Source organism: Camelus bactrianus, chromosome 24, assembly GCF_048773025.1.
Source record: "Camelus bactrianus isolate YW-2024 breed Bactrian camel chromosome 24, ASM4877302v1, whole genome shotgun sequence".
Classification (NCBI taxonomy): domain Eukaryota; kingdom Metazoa; phylum Chordata; class Mammalia; order Artiodactyla; family Camelidae; genus Camelus; species Camelus bactrianus.
The window spans coordinates 8,197,817-8,216,804 of NC_133562.1; the positions used below are offsets into that span (position 1 = coordinate 8,197,817).

The 18,988-nt window shown below is 34.6% G+C and overlaps 1 protein-coding gene across 1 annotated transcript in view; it reads left to right on the forward strand.

Annotated features, from left to right (window-relative positions):
* Positions 1 to 17,947, forward strand: part of MIB1 (MIB E3 ubiquitin protein ligase 1) — a 93,739-nt gene extending 75,792 nt beyond the window's left edge. The window contains exons 17-21 of the mRNA XM_010958051.3: positions 258 to 450; positions 3,819 to 3,897; positions 6,659 to 6,772; positions 8,147 to 8,247; positions 11,365 to 17,947. Coding sequence (XP_010956353.2) covers positions 258 to 450; positions 3,819 to 3,897; positions 6,659 to 6,772; positions 8,147 to 8,247; positions 11,365 to 11,505 — 628 coding nt within the window. The 3' untranslated portion in view covers positions 11,506 to 17,947. The remainder of the gene's footprint in view (positions 1 to 257; positions 451 to 3,818; positions 3,898 to 6,658; positions 6,773 to 8,146; positions 8,248 to 11,364) is intronic.
* The last annotated feature ends 1,041 nt before the right edge of the window (positions 17,948 to 18,988 follow it).

Genomic DNA, 18,988 nt, shown 5'->3' on the forward strand with positions numbered 1-18,988 from the left:
CCTTCTCCATTGGGTGAGGATTTATTCATTTGAAGTTTGAGTAGTACTAGAAGTATGTAAAAATGCAGAGAGGTGTATAAATAGAAAAATGTAGCATACAGTGTTTCATACACAGATGTTAAAGCTTAATTTTTTAACATAACTAAAGCTGTTTTATGTGTACTAATGATGCTCTAGATGTTTTAAAGTATTTTAATTAATAAATTTGTAATACAAATATTCTGATAGGCTTGATTAGAATTTTTTTTTTTTATTAGTGGTCAGGTGGGTTCTCGAAGTCCTTCTATGATCAGTAATGATTCTGAAACCTTAGAAGAGTGTATGGTGTGCTCAGATATGAAGAGAGATACTCTTTTTGGCCCATGTGGACATATTGCTACCTGTTCTTTATGTTCTCCACGAGTCAAGAAATGCCTCATCTGTAAAGAACAAGTTCAGTCCAGGACAAAGGTAATATGTTTTTAATATAGTATTTCATCATTTTATGAAGTTCTTTGAAACTGCAATTAATGATAAGTAAGATTACATGATAGCATGTGTCTTTAATTTTGTTCTTCCTAAGAATGATCTAAATATAGAATATATAATTTATACATTTATCAAGGCAGCAATTGAGATATGTAAAATATCGTACTAGTTAAAGTAATCCACCATTTTACTTTCTAAGTCCCTTATAACCGAAAGATATATTTAATTCCACTTTGTGTTGTGGTTAGTTGTGTATTGTACCTTTATGGAGTGCATGGACTGTTTTGTATTGTATTCATCTTTGTAAAAGACCAGTTGATTTTTTTGGGTAAAATGTCACACATTCTGGATTTATTTGATTGTTTTATCATGATGTTCTTTAATTTGTTTCTATAACCTGTGTTTCTGTAAACTGGAAGTTAGATCTCACGGGCTTAATTAGGGTCAACTTAGACATTTTTCACAAAAAAAATCATAGATAAAGTTTTCTCAGTTTGTATTGTATCTCACAATTAGGCAAATAAAGTGTGATCATCCTGCAATCCTTGGTGGCCAAATTCTACATGTACTCTGGACTTTTTATCTCATCTGACTCCTTTTGGTTTTTGAGAAGCAGTACTCTTTTCTGAGTTTCCAGTTTCAGTTTTTTTCCATGTAACTTAGTGCTTTCTTATTACTGCATCATCTTACTCATTTTGGTTTACTGAAATAATAATTTTCTTTTTTAGTTTTTCCTAACAAGTGTATATGTAAATGATATTTAAGTTTCTCACAAATGATTTCTCTCAAGGTGAATAACTTAAATATGTTGGTTTTCTTTGGTTTCATTTATGAAGTTTATATTCTTTTTTCATTCCCTTGGTTTCATTCTTTTCATTTTTCTCTTGATATTTCCTAAGCTATTCATTAATCTTCACTAATTAGAAAGGAGCTGGCACCAATTCCTATGATGTATTAGCCAATAGTGACTTAAAAGATGAAATCCTGCCAGTACTTCTTACATTTTCCTAGTGTTCCTTCTAAGACTGTATTCTTTATGATCCAAATGAGTATATCATTGGTAAAATTTCTGGCACATGAAAAAGTTCAAGGAAGTTACTTTTGGATGGGAGGTACTGGAGTAACAGTACGTGTGTAGTTGTGTAATCTGTCTGTGGAGGTGAGAAGGATGTACTGGCAGCACTTACTGTATGCCAGGCTCTGTTGGCATTCTATCTGTGTCACCTCTGCTTTAATAAATTAATGTGGATCACTCTACTTGGTATTTACAATTTGCTTTAGTTACCTGTCACAGAGTAACAGTTTGGGAAAGAATCTGAAAGAATAAAAATTTAAGCCATTCTCTTGTTTCTAGATTCTGCTGTTGGGCTTGAAACTTTCTGTTAGATTAAGCCCTGTTTCAGAAACTTATTGAACACTTGTTTTGTAGCCAAGACAGAGATGTATATGATAATTCCCTGCTAAAAATTTGTAATCTCTTGGAAAACTATGACTTAGATAAAAAGCTACACTTCCATATAAGATGTTGTGAGTGCTTTAAGAGAGATGTGAAGTGAGTTCAGAGCCCTAGGTTGTGAAAAGCAGAGTCTCATCTTACAGCCCTTGTTGGTCATCTAGTCAGCTCTGGTTTTTACAATTGGAAAAACCGAAGCTCAAAGAAGTGCACTGATTGTTAGGTCTTCAGTGCATTTCTCTTGATTCTCAAGTCCTTGTTCTTTCCCCTGTGTTATGATACGCAGAGAAACTTAAAAACCATGTCTGCAAGGGCAAGTTGATAGAACAGGAAGGTAGAGGGGAAGGAATATGTTGTCATTCCTTTTTAGACTGGTTCTGAATTCCAAGGATTAGTAAGTTTTCTGTTTGTGTTTTAAGTTATGGGATTTTCAAACCTGTACAAAAGTACAAAAACTTACATACCCACCAAACAGACTTGCCAGGTCCGTTGCAGAGCCCTTGAATATAAAGAAATAGTGACCCCAAGTGGTTAAAGGATCATGAACATCTTCACTGAAGATAAAACAAATGATGAAACTAGTATTTGGAGGGAGGGAGAATAAACAAGCTTGGTCTCTTTAGCAATTAAAGAAATACAAATTATGAACTGTTATTAACCACTCTTGTCAAATTAGCAAAAGTAAACCTTAAAAAATGCTAGCCAGGAAAGTGGGAAAGGGCACTCTCTTGGTACTGCCGTTGACTGAATGGATTCAAGTTTTTTTGAGAGACCATCCTGACAATATATACAAACCTTTACAATAAACATGCTTTGATATACTAATTCCATTCCTAAGGAAAAAAATCCAGAAGGGGAAAAAGTTATGCTTACAAAGATTTTTTTTTTTTAAATAGGGGAATGGGTAAGTAAATGATGAGATCAGTTTGCTAGATTATTTTAAACTCTTTATAAACATTTCAGATACATAGACAGTTGCATTGAGAATCATTTTAAAAACCAACACATCTTTTATATAGAGAGGAGAAGAGAATTATCATGTATTAGACAGTAATTTTTTTTGTTGTTCAAGTATAGTTGATTTACAGTTGTGTTAATTTCTGGTATACAGCATAATGATTCAGTTACATGTATTCTGTTTCTAGGCACTGATTTTATATTAGGCATTGAACTAAACACTTTACACATAGTATCTAATTTACTCTTTTTTTCATTGTCACATTTTCATGTTTGACCGGTATTTAGCACATCCAGTAAACATTTATGTGAAAATGCTTCTTACTTACAAATGGCTAGATCAGTCAGAGTTTCCCCTCCCTGCCATCATTACACTGGGCACTTCTGTCCATCACTCTAGTTGCTGACATTTGGGACTTTCATTTCTTTTTTCATCCAGATTGCGCCCGCTTTTCTGTTTAGCTTACTAACCAGCCAGGTAGCTGACTCACATACCTTTAAAATTGAGCCATGATCCCCAGCCCTTCCCTTATCAGAGAGGAAAAACTTTGTTGGGAGCTGTGAAAAATTAGTGTACCTCCCTCCAGGCTTTGGGTCCCTCAGCCACCCATTCCCAGGGTTTTCCTCTTTCTGTTCCCCTGCCCGCCCCAGCCCCATTAGAGTTTGCATTTCGGAGGCTAAGTTGATCTAGTCTAGTCTGGTGTCCCTGACTAGGTAGGGAGACTAAAGTGGAAATAGAACCTGTTTAGCTGGGGTATTTAAAGATTTGAAAACGAGTAGCTTAGAGAGCAGAGGACAGAGGAGAAGTGTGTGTTAAATTCCTCTGTGCTGGGAGTGTTTCCTTATAGAGGAGAAATACATTTGGATACAAAAGGAGCTGTTAGAGTCACTAGATTTATTTGTAGATGCTCACGCTTGCACTGTAACCTCTTTCTGGCAGATTGAAGAATGTGTGGTATGCTCTGACAAGAAAGCAGCTGTTCTTTTTCAGCCGTGCGGACACATGTGTGCTTGTGAGAGTAAGTAGCCTGTGCAAAACCTCCTCAGAGTTATTATAAAAATAGAAAGTGAGACAAATTATATCTTCGATTTTTTAAAAATAACTGGTGAGCAGAGGGGTTGGTGGGCCTCTAGAACCCTCCGTTTGTTCCCTCCCTGCCTCCCCCTGAGTGGGAGGGAGACTGAAGGCACTGCCTTCTGCCAGCTCCTCTTCTCACTGCACTGTATCAGCACAGAGTGCGCTCTTCTCACACACCGGAGAAGTTTATTTCCGACAATGAATGTTGAAACACTTAGTCCAGCCTTTCTTCACGTATAAAATTAGCGCGTCCTCATTTGTCCTCCCCTTTACATTACGTCTCCCGCGTGCTCTCCTCACTGCGGAACCGCCGCAGCAGCCGTTTAGGGCAGTAATTTCTGGCTTTCTTCACCTCTGTGTCAAGAGAGCTTCTAGAAATCTTTTCTTTGTGAGGATAATATTAAAGTTTAAGAGAAGTTTTAAACTTTGCTTTTATATGATCCCCCTTACTCTTTTCAAGTTAATTAATATTCTCCTCTTCCCTTTGCTTAAATTTTACTTGGCAATGAAGAATTTTAAACAAGTTTAACAACTTCACTTAAATGGGTGCACGGTAAAGCATGGTATTTCCTGTTATGAAATTGTTCAGTCAATTAGGTGTTGATTTTTAATACAGTATTTGATTAAAGTAACATATTGTATGATAGGTTAATCTCATTAGCACAGATTTGCTTATAAGTGTTGATGCTTTTTTTCATTCTGATAGGCAGCTCACCAGCTAAGGAAGGATCAAGGTTTTCTCCTGTAACATTCTGCATAAGTAATTGTTTCTGTTTACCAAAGACTGGTATAATGGCTGTTATCAGCTGTCAGAGGGCAGGAAGAAAGAATTCTGTCTTAAGTAAAAAGAGCTTAGGTTATGTAAATTTTCATAGCCCAGGGGTTAGCAGACATTTTCTGTAAAGGGTCAAATAATAAATATTTTTGGCTTTGTGGGCCACATGATTTCTGTAGTAACTACTCAACCCTTTCCAGCTACTCACCTTGACATTGTAGTACAAGAACAACCATAGACAAGGTGTAAACAAATTTGGGAGACTGTTTCCATTAAAACTTTATTTACAAAAATAGGTGACTGGTTGCAGGGTGTGGTTTGCTGATCCCATCAGAGACCAAAAGTGATACCTTCAAAGACTTGGAAGCTGGTTAAAGTTAGTAGTTGATAACACAGATTCTAGAACCTTAATGTAACATTTCCCCCAGGAGTTTCCCAAAGTTTTTACATTATTTTTTGCTTTAAAATGTAACGAGAGCAACAGCTAACTGTTACTGAGCTCTTAATTCATACCAGGCACTTTAATCTCTTTTTGAGTATTTCCTCATTTATCTTCACAAGAAACCTAAGAAGTAGATTGTTTTCTCCATTTTATAGACACATTGGTAAACATTTATTTGCTAGGGAAGATGAAGTTGAGATGGAGAACATCCCTTTTCCCAAGGGGAAACTGGACAGCACAGTTGTTAGTCTGGTCCCACGTCACAGTAATGTTCTGCAGAGTACTGCAGCCTTGAAGAGTATAAGGTGGCTTAACAGAGCAAAGGAAGGAGAAATTATATCCCCTTTGGAGGGACTGAAGAAAGATTGTATATAAACAATATAACAACCTAACTTGATAGTTAAAGATTTGATATAGTTGTGGTTACATATTATATACTAAGACAATTAAGTTAATCCTTTAAATTCAAGGAAAAAAATCTGCCCTCAGGTTGAAGAGAAGTCCCAAACCAGATAGATACCTACCAGCATTAGCTCCTGCCTGGTGCATCTTGCCTGGGCTGGGATCAGAGCCATCTCTGTTTAGGCCTCGGACAAGATCAGCCTTGAAAACGATTCGCTGCCCACCAGTGTAAGCACTGTTGGCAGCATATGACTCGGTGGGTTTGTGCTTTGTTAAGGTTATTATCTTCTCATTAGGTATCCTGCCGCAGTTTTTGTTATTTTGCCTGTTTTTCAAGTGACAAGGACACTTGGTACATATGCTAAGATGTGTAGTATACTTTCATAGTAAATGCTAATGGGAAAGAATGTGTTGAAGCACTATGTGTTATTTCATAATTAATTGATAACTTTAGTTGTAGTGTTAATAATCCATAACATATCATTGTGCCTGGGTATTTCTTGGAATGGGGAAACACTCTTCTGACATATAGGTATGAGAAAGATAGTCCGTTATGATAAATTTTTGATACTTTCCTTACTGCTACATTAAAAAACAGTCACTAAGCATTTTCTTTGTTAGATTACATCAGTTTAATAGAAGGAAGAGAATTGTTCAACATATTTTAGGAATTTGAGAGGTAAGCTGTTTACAAAAGAAGGTATTTTTTAAAAAGTTCCATGTGAGCAACCTTGTAATTCTTGTTGTAGTAGTTAAATTTATGAAAGGTATCTCCCTTCTTTATTCTCAAGCATTAAGATCTTGAGATATTTATATTACATCTTTTAAAAACACTTAGAAACCCCCTCCACAGTTTATTTCATTGTACTAGAAAATGTTATTTTCATAATGATGGACTCTATTCTAGAGGCTGCCAATGGAAAGTATACGTTCTTAGGTTGATAACGTTTTAAGAAAGTAGAATTGCGTATTGATATAACTTACTTAATACTTATCTCAGTGTTAAATTTAAATTGCAAGAGCAGAGAAAGGCAACCCTATTCTCATTCCCTTTGGTGAGAAGTGTCCCATTGCTGTCCCCAGACTGTGCTAGCCTGATGAAGAAGTGTGTGCAGTGTCGGGCAGTGGTTGAGCGAAGAGTGCCCTTCATCATGTGCTGCGGAGGGAAAAGTTCAGAGGATGCCACTGATGACATCTGTAAGTGGGTTTTCCTAAGCAGTTTCTTACTTTGCTTTCTTGCTGGGACTTTCATGGACATCTCGTAGTATGCTGTCACATTGTAAAACTTAAGGTATGTGACTTGAATCTGTAAGAACCAGGTAGGGTTTTGCACTTGTTACATTGTAAGAAACCTAAAATTATGTTTTTCTAGCTTGCAATATGATTCTAGAACTTTAAACATTAGTCTTTTAACAAACCTCCATATATGATATAAAGAATATTGTTGTATTTTTTTTATTATTGAAGCATAGTTAGTTTGCAATGTTGCGTTAATTTCTGATGTAGTATTCTTGCTTAAGGAAAATTTGCTGGCTATTTTTTTGTTGTTGTTGTTGCTGTTTTAAAGATGAAATTTGGTATATTTTACTGGGGGAGGACACCATATTGTAAATTGTTTTTTCAGTTTACACAAGTGTTAACCTCATTCCTTTACGTAACAGGTTTACCTGGTACATTTAAGTATTTTGTGGAATAATAATTATTTGTGACAGAGTAACTGTAGATAAACTGAAGTGTAGTCCAGTGAACAAGTGGAAAGATGAAACGTAAATTATTTACCTTCAACCTTTTCAGTACAGTTGACCCTTGAACAACGTGGGTTTGAACTACGAGAGTCCTTACACTTGGATACTTTTCAGTAGTAAACACTACAGGACTACTACAAGGTCTGTGGTAGGTTGGATCCAGGAAAGTGGAGAAACCGTGAATACAGAGGGCTCTGTGAGTTATTTGTTGATTAACTCCCAGGTTGTTCAAGGGTCAACTGTAGTGTAGCTGTGTAAAAATATTTTTCATCTTTGCAAAAGACGTAAGCTGGATGGTCTCCTTTATTTCTTTGTTCTGTGTACAGATGAGGAGGAACATTAGCGTAGTCACTTCTGCTCAGGACTTTTTGTCATTATCACCAGTAGAGCAAGATAAAAATCCCAGGGACAGATTAACTAGAGTAAAAGACCAGGAATCTAGAGAGTACGAAAAGTGAAATAAAAAATTTCCCACCACTTAGCAGATCATGGCCTTTCTTTCACAGAGGTCCTCATCTCAGATCAGTAACAACAAGTAACTACAAGGAGAGCCTTGGAAAACCCGGAAGTCTGCATTGATTATTGTCTGGCTGAGTTAAATATAACTAGAAATTAATGTGTAAACCTATTTCTTTTTGAAGATTATAAATGAAGGAGTATAACAAATGTCACTGCTACATCTGTTGTCCACATGAAAAAAAATTTTTTAAGAGGATTCTAATAATAGTTTTGTGGTTTTAATAAAAAAACTAATAATTTTCGAAATAAAAAATCATTCTTGTTTCAAAACAGTCATAACAGTAAGATTGTTTTATCTGTATTATAGCAAGTGGGAACATCCCCGTGTTACAGAAGGATAAGGATAACACCAATGTCAACGCAGACGTGCAGAAGCTGCAGCAACAGCTTCAGGACATTAAAGAGCAGGTAACTGATTCTCCGTGGTGACAGTGACTTGAAGAATGGCATTTCATATTGTTCTATGAAATTACTAGTGTTTTCTGTAGTAAATGTGGTTCATATTTGTGTATCACTTGTAGTATTTGAATATTTGCAGTAGACAAAATCTGATTAGAAGATTTCATCAGGCACTGTACAAAATAGGAAACACACCAATAACCAAGGGTCAACATGAAAAAATGCTAAATCACAATGAGGTGTCTTTTCCGACTTATCAGATTAAGGGGCGAAAATGTTAGAAACTGTCAGTATCAAGTGTTTAGGCAGACTGTGTAGCAGCCATAATTCATACAGTGTAAATTAGTAAAACACTTTGGAAATTGTCATTGTCTAATAAAACTAAATAGGATATTGTTTGGGGATGCAAACTTGGAAAAAATAATCACACAGATGGTGTTTAAACAAGGGTGGTGGGGTTTTTTTGGCTAGGATGGCTGGGAGGGGGCATGAGGGAAGTTTCTGGAGTACTGATAAACTCCATGCTGTAAGTGATCGCATGCATTTGAGTAGTTTGTGAACTTTTATTAAACTTTACGCTTATGATTTGTGCACATTTCTGAAGATATGATACTTCAATAAAAAGGAGAAATGGACACACACACACACACACACACATGCACGCACGCACGCACACACACCCACCCATAAAGAAAAGCAAGGGAAAGATAAATGCAAAATTCAGAGGAGTCATCAGTGAGGGCTGGGGGAGGATACCTGGAGGAGCTTCAAAAGAAAGGGTAGAATTCCATGCTTTAAACTGGGTGGTGGTTATGTTGTTCTTTATATCTTATATATACCAGCAGAAGTACTCTCTTACATCTACTTAATATTTAATGAAAGCAACAGTAAAAGTAAAGAAATTACCTGAAACTTGTAGGTATATGGTAAGTAAGAAACTCTTTTCCCCCTTTATCTTACCATTTGACCCAGCAATTAAATCTGATTAAACTACAGAGATTGAGCAGCAAAGGGTGTTATTTCTCTAGTTTGGCCATCACATCAGTGTTGCCACGCAGTTGTTAGAGTCACACTCTTGTCTTTTCTATTTGAGTTTAGGAGAAAGTAACATAATCAATAGGTAGTGACCCAGGATACCTAATGACTCTTGAAATAACTAAATTAGAATTAATTGTATATATTTATTAGGAATTTAAACACGCATCTGAAATGATGAACAGTCTATAATTGGGCCAGTTTTTCTTTTGAAATCTAGCACCTAGTGATACTTGTTATATAGTGAATAAGTTAAGGTAAATATGAATTTATAAATTCTTAATGTAGGAATATATTTAGCTCATTCTAATATAAAATAAAAAGTTTTAAAATTTTGAAGCTCTTTAGAATCTCAATCAGTAAAACTGAACGGTAAAACTGATTTTTGGACACATCTTCTGTGAAAGCATTTTATCTCTTAATTGTGAATTACAGTTTTTCTCTTAATGAGTAATGACATTTATTGAACCTTATTAAATAGGAACCTAAAAGAATAATTCAGCTGTACCTTTGTCCAAAGTTTGCCATTTGAAGAAATGTTTTCTTAAATAATCTTCATTACCATATTTCATCACTAAAGTTATTTAAACATTTAAAACTTATTTTCTGTGGAATGTTATAATTTCTTTCAGGGACCCCTTCAAGGTACTAAGAGAAAGCATCTGAATAAATCTCTTTTTAAATTTTAAATCTCCAATATTTCTGTTACCCCAGTATCTCTTTAAAAGGTGAAAATTAATTTTATGTGCTATTAAGAGTGTATTAATCTAAAGTAACTTAACCCAGGCTGCACAGATGTGTTTACTTTTGGAAATAATAGTTATTAATTAACTACATAGACCTCTTGAAAGTTTAATGGAAAGAGACTATTTTAACTTAATTTTTAAAAACTGCTTTAGCTCTTTAAAATTAAGAAAATATTTTCTCCAGCTTTGCTTCTCAAAACTTTAAGGTAGATAAGTGTGAAAATTTACTTTCGAAGAATGAAGCCAACAAGTTAGACTACAGTTCCTTTTTTCTGTTGTTTTCTTTGCAGTGATTTCTGGTATTGTCAAAGTTGGTAACTACATCTTCATATAGGCTTTGGGCCTGGTTTATTAATCTAGACATTCTTGTTTAATTATTTCATTTCTATATTATTTAGTAAAAGTATAATTCGGAATGAAATTTTATAGTATATTAAGGTAAGATATGTTTTTATAAATATAAAATGTAAAAATGTGCTTTGTGAGTGAATATGTGATTTTCCTGATAATTTCACAGAGGTATACTCCTAAATTGTAACTGAAGTTAATTGTTTTTAACTAAAGGGATCTGCAATGATAGGAATGCTGTGCAGCAGCATGTTTAAAAGGAAGAGCTCTGAGAGGGGAGGGTATAGCTCAGTGGTAGAGTGTGTGCCTAGCATGCACAAAGTCCCAGGTTCGATCCCCGGTACCTCCATTAACAGAAAAATAAATTAAAAAACCAGATTACCTCCTCCCCCTCAAAAACCAAAACCAAAACCAAAAAAAAAAAAAACCTCTAAAAGCCAGAGATCTGGGGCCACGTGGACCTGAGTTCACATTCGGGCTTGTCTTAGAGAAGTTTTTAATCCCCTGAAGCCTCAGTGTCCTCTTTTTTGAAGTTGGAGTGATGCAGGACTGAGTGATGTAGATTGTATCATGTCTACGTGATGCTTGGCGTGTGTTATTAGCAGCATCTCTTCTCTACTGCCCCTGATTCTCGTGCTATTTTCATGTAAGAACAGCATAGTACCTATGGTTGGGGAATCTGAGTCTTAGTTCAGACTGAATGGGGCTTCCCATTTCATATTTGATTTTGGCTTTTGCATTTTAAATTTTATGTACGATTTATTGTATGTAATATTTTATTTTATATAGTACCTTTTATACTGATCTGACAGTACAAGCAATATTTCCATTTTTTACGGATGATACTATAACTTTAAAAATTTTTTCAATTTAAAGCAATAATAGATTATTTGACTAAAGCAACAAAGGAAAATTAATGTTACAGTGTTGTCACGTTACACTTTCAAAATACAAAATGTCTCAGCATTTATTACTTTATTTGTATCTCACATTCCAGACAATGTGTCCTGTGTGTTTGGATCGTCTGAAGAACATGATTTTCCTCTGTGGCCATGGAACGTGCCAGCTCTGTGGAGATCGAATGAGTGAATGTCCTATCTGTCGAAAGGCTATTGAACGAAGGATTCTTTTGTATTAACTAAGAAACTCAGTGTGTTTTGTTAGCTAAAGTATTCAGTCATGAGATTTTAGCTCTTAAGCTAGTTGAAGGTTCTAATGATTAATTTTTAATATCATAGTTTCTTTACTAGAGTGTAATTTGACTATAAATGTACCAGACAACAGCAACAAAAAACTCTACAAAACAGTGTTTGGACCCGTATTTTTTGGTTTTTGTTTTTGTTTTTTTTCCTTTTCATTTGAAACATCAAATTCATGTAATTCATAGGTAATTTACCTTTGGCTTCTAAAGGGGAAAATCCTTTAAGGATCTCTTGTTATTTTTGTTTTTAATTGCATTTTCTTATAAGAGAATTAATAAATTTGACCTTAAAAGATACACTTCCTTATGCTCAGCTGACTTTCAGTTTATCATGATTTTACCCAGAGAGTTGACACAGGTACTCAGAAAAGTCATGCATCAAATGAAAGGGGCAAGTCAAACCATTATGTCATGCATGTGAAATAATAAAATGGTAGTACAAGCTGTATGTGGTTAAGGGAATACTGAACAGAGGAGTCTTTTTAAGATAATGTGCAGTTTATCCCAATGATTGTTTTTGAATTCTTAGAGTAAATGAAAACATAGGGTGAGAGAATAATGACTTTGCATTTATTTCCTGGATTCAAGGAAAATTGCTTAACTTGAATCAGATTGCTAGTTTCAGTATGACTGATAGACATGAAAAGGAGAAATAAGCAGTCATAGTGGGGAACTGCAGGGGGAGGTTGTCCAATAAAAGAGTACCTGTTAACTCACCATTACCAGTTGCCTTTCTTATATTAATTAATACACTGTTTTGTTTAGCCAGCTCTTAAAAAAAAGTCTGTGAAAAGCATGCCTCAGTTTCCCCTGTGATTACTTATCCAGACTTGATCTGACTGGTGAAATGGTATTGTCCTCTTTGGGGCTCTGAGGTTCAATTTAGCTTTTCTAATGTGCTAAATAGCAGCACCCCAGTGATCGGAGAAGGATAATGCATTGCCCAGAGGCAGCAGCCTGTCTTCCCCGTATCTGTTAATTCTGCCAGTGTTGCTCTTTCTGCCTTCATCATAGGCCTCGCTTCCATGATCTCTCAGATAGCAGAGCAGTCTGTCTTTATACCTGATGATGAGGATATTATTTAAACTGCCAGCAGTATCCAAGACAGTACATAACCAGTGATAAACATTTACTTCAGAAACAATGACTAGGACATTTACAGAAATATGTCTGATTACCTGTGTGGGTTTTTTTTTTTTTTTTAACTCAAACTTCGACTCTAGAGCATCTAATACATTTTTCTCCTTTGAATGAGTAGTCTTTCAGTAGTATGAATATACACATGAATATAAGTATTTTGGGGTTCATTGTTACTAGATTATAAAAATATCAGCTGTTTACGATAGTATCTACTATGTACTGTATGTACGTTCACTCCTAAGGATAGTTATCTTTTTTGCAGTTTTTTTCCCCTTTGGATCTTGTTCTTATTTCAATTTTTGTGCTGCAACAACTAAATTTGAAAGTACAAAGTCTAGCCCTCATAACATCCTATTTCTGGCAATTTCATGGCTATGCCTTTGCAAATCCTGGTGAAAACATTGGTGCGCTTCGCTGGCTGAGTGTAGTCTCAGTAGTTCCATACCTGTGTTTAGCTGAGTAATTTACCATTTAGAACAGTACATTTTTTATAAATTTTAAATTTGAGAATTTATATTGACTCTACTCAGTTACGTAACAAAGGGCCACTGAGGCTGTTTTTTAAGCCATATTTTGAAGTTATAAAAAGATAGGACATCTGTCTGATGATGTTCATATAAAGAGATGGTTCTCTTTCAAATTTGGAAACAGTGAAAGTCAGGATTTTCCTTTTCTTCCACGCTACAGACTGCCCATCTCTCTTCCACCAGATGAACTTGTAAGGCGGGGGCACCTGGCTGACTCGTGGACCGTTTGGCCAGTCAGTACGGTCACGACTCTACTTGACTTAAATCCTTTTTATTTGTCTTCTGAGCCGCAGTGCTTAAACCTATATCCCTAAAAGGCAATTTCATCTTCCAGACTAGTTTATTTCCTCCATGTTAAAAACATAATAATTTATAAACTATGGCAAAAGTCAAAAGTCACTGTAATTATAGTGCTAGGTTCATGTGGATTTTCTGTGTTTGTACCACTTGGAAATTTGTTTAGTGAATAGAAAATGTTTCTCTATTCATGTTTTGAAGGACCTGAAAAATTATTTTAAATGTATTTTGGGTTTGTGACAGAGAATAAGATTAAGAACTTACTTGTTTAAGTGACTTTCCTCTAACTCTGTGAAACTGCTACCTCTTATTTATGTCTCAGCAGCACTTTCCCGACTAGGATGTGTCCTTGTTGTAATCATCTCGTTATCTTATGCCTCAAGAGAGCTTTTGCTTTTCCTAGAATCATTTAAAAAAAAACAACAGAACCGACATGCATTCATTCAAAAACATATTTATTGAGCGTCAGGGGCTAGATAACATTGAAAAAATTGTCAGTGTCTTAGTACATACAGAATTTATTATGCAGCCATTGCACATTTGAAGTAATCTCTTCAAAAAGAAGGGATCTAAATATACTGAGAACATTTCTCCCTAATGATTCAAAGTGTTGTCATTAAGTAGTATTTGAATTCCCTCTCTGCACCCCTCATTTCCTACCACATTTTCTTTTATTCTTCTAACATTGTCAACTCTGTTACCAAGACATACACACAACTTACCAGATGGTGCTATTCTGATAGTTTTTCTTCACATAATTTAACATTCTTACTGCTTATACTGTATATGTGTTTAATTTTGTTGGGAGCAAGAAAGTTTTTCAAGAGACGATCATTTTGTATTAGTATAGGAATATTGTATCACACAAGTGTTTCAGTTTAGCTGTCCGTATTGTACTTGGTTATTTGTAATTTTAAACATTGCAAGTTGACCGTTAGCTACTGAGGCATAAAATAATTGATAACATTGAAAATAATTTTCTTAAATTTATATCTTTGATGGCTTTAGCCTGTAAGAGCATTTTAGCACATTGCAATGCATGCTGCTTAAGGTTTGTCCAATTCAGGTTTCAAAGCTTGCTGAGTCATTTTTACATAGTAGAAATAGACTGTATAGTTATGTGTTGCCCAGTTGCTGTTCTTGTTTATTATGAATTTTAGACCCTATTGGACTAGGAATTATTTAAACTTATGAACTAGGAGAATTGGTGATGGGGTTGGAAAGGGAGGACAGTTGGGGATTGCAGCAAATAAGGAAGAAAAGTCAGTTTTTGAGTTTAGAGAAAAGGGGATCATGTAGATTTTTATCAAAGCAGTAAGTGTAGAGATTATATTTAATTGAATAGAGGGTCTTTCAGTCAGTTTTTGATGTAGTTTAATTAACAGTTGCTTTGGAAATTATAAACTTTAATACAGCTTGCTTTAGAAAAATTCAAAAGGAAAAGCACTTATCCTCTCAGAGTGTCTAAAATATTATAGGAATAATTTGTATAAAAATTGAATTTTGGAATATAATTTTTTTGCATTTTTTTATTGTGGTAAAAGCATATTTTTTACCATCTTAACCACTTTTAAGTTCAGTAGTGTTAAGTATATTCACATTGTTGTGAAACAGACCTCCAGAACTTTCTCATCTTGCAAAATTGAAACTCTATACCCATTAAGCAACAACTCCCCTTTCCCACCTCCCCCTAGTGGAATAGAACTTTGATTAAATTAAGAAACACCTGAATTATCTTGAGAGTTTGTGTTTGCAAGATCTAAAGTTATGGTAAACATCAAGTTACTAAAATTTGGAATAGACAGAATTTCTTACCCCTCTCCCAATTATCGTCAGTCATAATTGAGTAGGTTTTAAATATCTGTTAATTATAAGAGTTTGTTATTTCATTTCGAGCCAGAGGGGAGAAACACATTTTAAACAATAAAATTAGATTAGCTTTGAATTTGTGCTAAATTGGAAAGGTAATAGATTTTCACAAATTATGTGTGCCTTGTTATTGAAAATGTCAGTTGTCTTTAAGTCTACTTGTAACTGTTTCAGAATATTTTTTTCTCTCAAAAGGCAACCTGATTTTATTTGCTTGAATATTATGATAGGAATGCTTACTGATACTACTTGATAATCATATATAGCCTTGGAACTTTAACATATATATAAAACTGTAACAGTATTAATAATTACATTTGTACTTCTTTAGAACATTAAATTTAAGGAAAAACTGTTTAATGCTGTCTCATGTGTACATTGCTTTGCTACAGTGAGAGGGAAAATTTTTTAGATTGAGCCTCAATTTGCCAATAAATGGTTAATAGTGGGTCAGACCAGAGTATAAAAATACGGACTAGGTCGTAGAACTGATGAATTAATGTAACTGCTACGTTGACATTTTCCACCTCCTTTTCTGTCAGAGTATTACTTTTCCAGCATTTATTCATATTTGTGACTAAGAAGGAGATGAAAACCTGAGGTTAAAATTGAGATTTTTATTTTGTTGAGGAAGCAGTAGGTATAGAAACGGTGGCTTGCCACATGAATTTGGTGCCTAAATCCGTAATGACAAGTTATAATCGACACTTAGTGTGTAAGAAAGATTATATTGCTGAATATTTTACTTTTCTTGTGCAGTCTATTTGATTTTGTTTCATAAACATGGTTTCATCCAAAAAGCCAAATGGTCTTGTAGTTTTCTATAAAATAAACAAATGTGCCATTTTTGTCTGAAATCTGTAATGTTAGGAAGCTATTGAAAGTTCTGACTCAGGGCTTTTTACTACTTTAAGCAGTTGTTAATTATATTTGGAGAAAATCCATCTACATAATTCTTCAGTGCCTTGAAAGAATTATTAACTTGGCAACACTACGAAAACTTTACAGAGGGTGATCGCTAGTGTGTGTGTATCAGCACACACAAGCTCATAAGCCGTGTTACTTAGCTTGTGTAATCGCGATACTGCTTGTGTGCTGGGTTTGGGGAATCCTTTAAAAGAAGTTGTCTTAGGTTTGTACTTGATATTTGTTTTTTCAAAAAAGGGTTATTTATGGCTATGACACTTACTAGAAAAGTACTTCTACATTAAGTCATTATGCAAAGTCATGTGTAAGTAGCATCTGGGAAGAGGAGCCAGAGTCCATACAGTTTGCTATTTAGTGTAAAAGGAGAATCTGGTAGACACAGATTGTCTTCCCCTCAAATGAAAAAAAAGATCTTTTGTTCAAGTGATTGGGTTAAAAAAAATTTTTTTTGAGAAAATCATGAATTGCATGACGTTCTTAATGCTAGTTAGTCTTACTTAGACTGAATCCACAAAATTGATTTTTCTGTTCAGTTCAGTATGCTTGTGTCATTCTAAATACAGTATATTCAGTGATAGAAGTTGGCTTACGTGACTCTTAGCAGCGTTTTGCTTTGTTTTTTTTCCCCAGTGTTTTTTAGCTTCCACTTGATTAAATTTAAAGTCTTGTTTGTGAATATAGTTTTTGATGGCAGATGGGTCCTGCGTATTAACTTTTGTTTAAATAAATGCTTAGCAAGAGCTAAGCTTTTAAAAATGAATGCAAACATTTACCACTAATAAAGCCTATGATACTATATCATTATATAATGCTTTTCTCTGATCTTTTGAAACTATTCTTTATAGATGTATGCATGAATTTTGAGTCATATGGCATTTGAAAACATTCAGTACATCAGATCTTTTATTATTGGGAAGGAAATGATCATGCCTTTGAGAAACAAGGGAAGTGTATCTCCAACTCTGTGTGAGACGTGAGTGCCCACATCTGGGAGGCTCCCGTTGCAGTTGTTTACACTCAAGGTACCTCTGTCCATAGGGCCAAAGACGTTTTTCCTGTGTTAACACCTCATGTTCCTTAAGGATTAAGAGATATTGTAAAAGTAGTCTGAATAGGATAAACTTGATAGAAAATAAATCAACTAGTCATGAAGATTCAACTTCTTCTACAAAAAGTTTATTACACTTCACAACCCAGATGTAGACTTCATTTTTGATGGGTATACATTTGAAAACAATGATTTATTTGGCTTTGTTAGCATTTTGTGACTGAATCAGTAATTGAAGGTTTAGGGGGGTTATTTTATTTTTCAACTTAATAGAAGAACTTAGTTGTGAAGTTACTGAGAGGTTGTCTAGTTTTAGTTCAAAAGATTAAGAATTGTTATCTCGGATGTTTAAGAGGAAAACCATCTGAAACAGAATCCTTCAAAATTGTTTATGTGAAAAAAGCATATGTATTCCAACTTTTAAATTGTGAATTTATTTTTGGTTAACCTCTAATTAACTGTATTTTGGGGGTTTATTTCTGTTGCTGTATTAGATATTTCATGGCAATATTTTTTATTAAAATTGAAACTCTGTATAGGTTTTAAAATAAAACCATTTTAGAAAATCTGATTTCTATTTATTATCATTGATAGTTATTCATCCTTCACAGAAGTTAAAATTATTTATTAGTCTTATAGCATTTCTGAAACTTACTAATAATGGAAACTTTAAATGGTGCATTGCAGAGCAGTGATAGGAGTTTATAAAACAGAATGAGTGCATAAATTAAACTAGAACACCAGAACTGATCTCTCAGATAAATTACTGAAGAATGATCTTGTGGCTAATCGTTTTTCTCTTTATAACAAAATTAGTTGATAAATTTATTTTAAGGATGAAAAGATGATAAACATGATATGAAAAGATAAGACCTGAAACAGTGACCATCAATCCGTGAGTTGATGACATGTCACTAGGACTGCTGGGAAATACTCTAGTCAGATGTAATGCGTTCATGGTTAAAATACCCCTTCATACCAGGTCCTTGCATTCTCATATAAGACAACTTTCTGAAAGGCAGATTTGCAAATCTATATAAATATTATTTCTCATATATTTAAGTCCATTAACCTAACTTCCTTTCTCTCTTCTTTATTTCCGCAGAACACTAATTAATATCTTGAGTGGAACATTGACATACAGTTTGGAAAAAGTTTTTGTAGATGGAGTTAACCCTGATTTAATAGGAAAAATAGAGAAACAATCAAATCAGAGAGCTTTTGGCTACTGACTACAACCAAACCATATTGAAGAATGAAATTCAGAAAGGTTATATGCTTGTAATGTGTATGTTATAGTACAGGAGTACTATGTTGGTTTCTTGCTGCTGTGGCAAATTACCATGAATGTAGGGGTTTAACACAATAGGAATTTTGGATGTCAAAAGTCTGACACGGGTCTCCTTGACTAAATTCAAGTTGTTGGCAGGACTGTGTTCCTTTCTGGATGCTCTTGGGGAGAATCCATTTCCTTGCTCTTACTGGTTTAAGGGAGAAATCATACCAATTCTCTACAATCTCAGAAAATAGAAGCAGAGCCAACATTACCCTAATACCAAAAGCAGACAAAGCAATTACAAGAAAGGAAAACTATAGACCAACATCCATCATC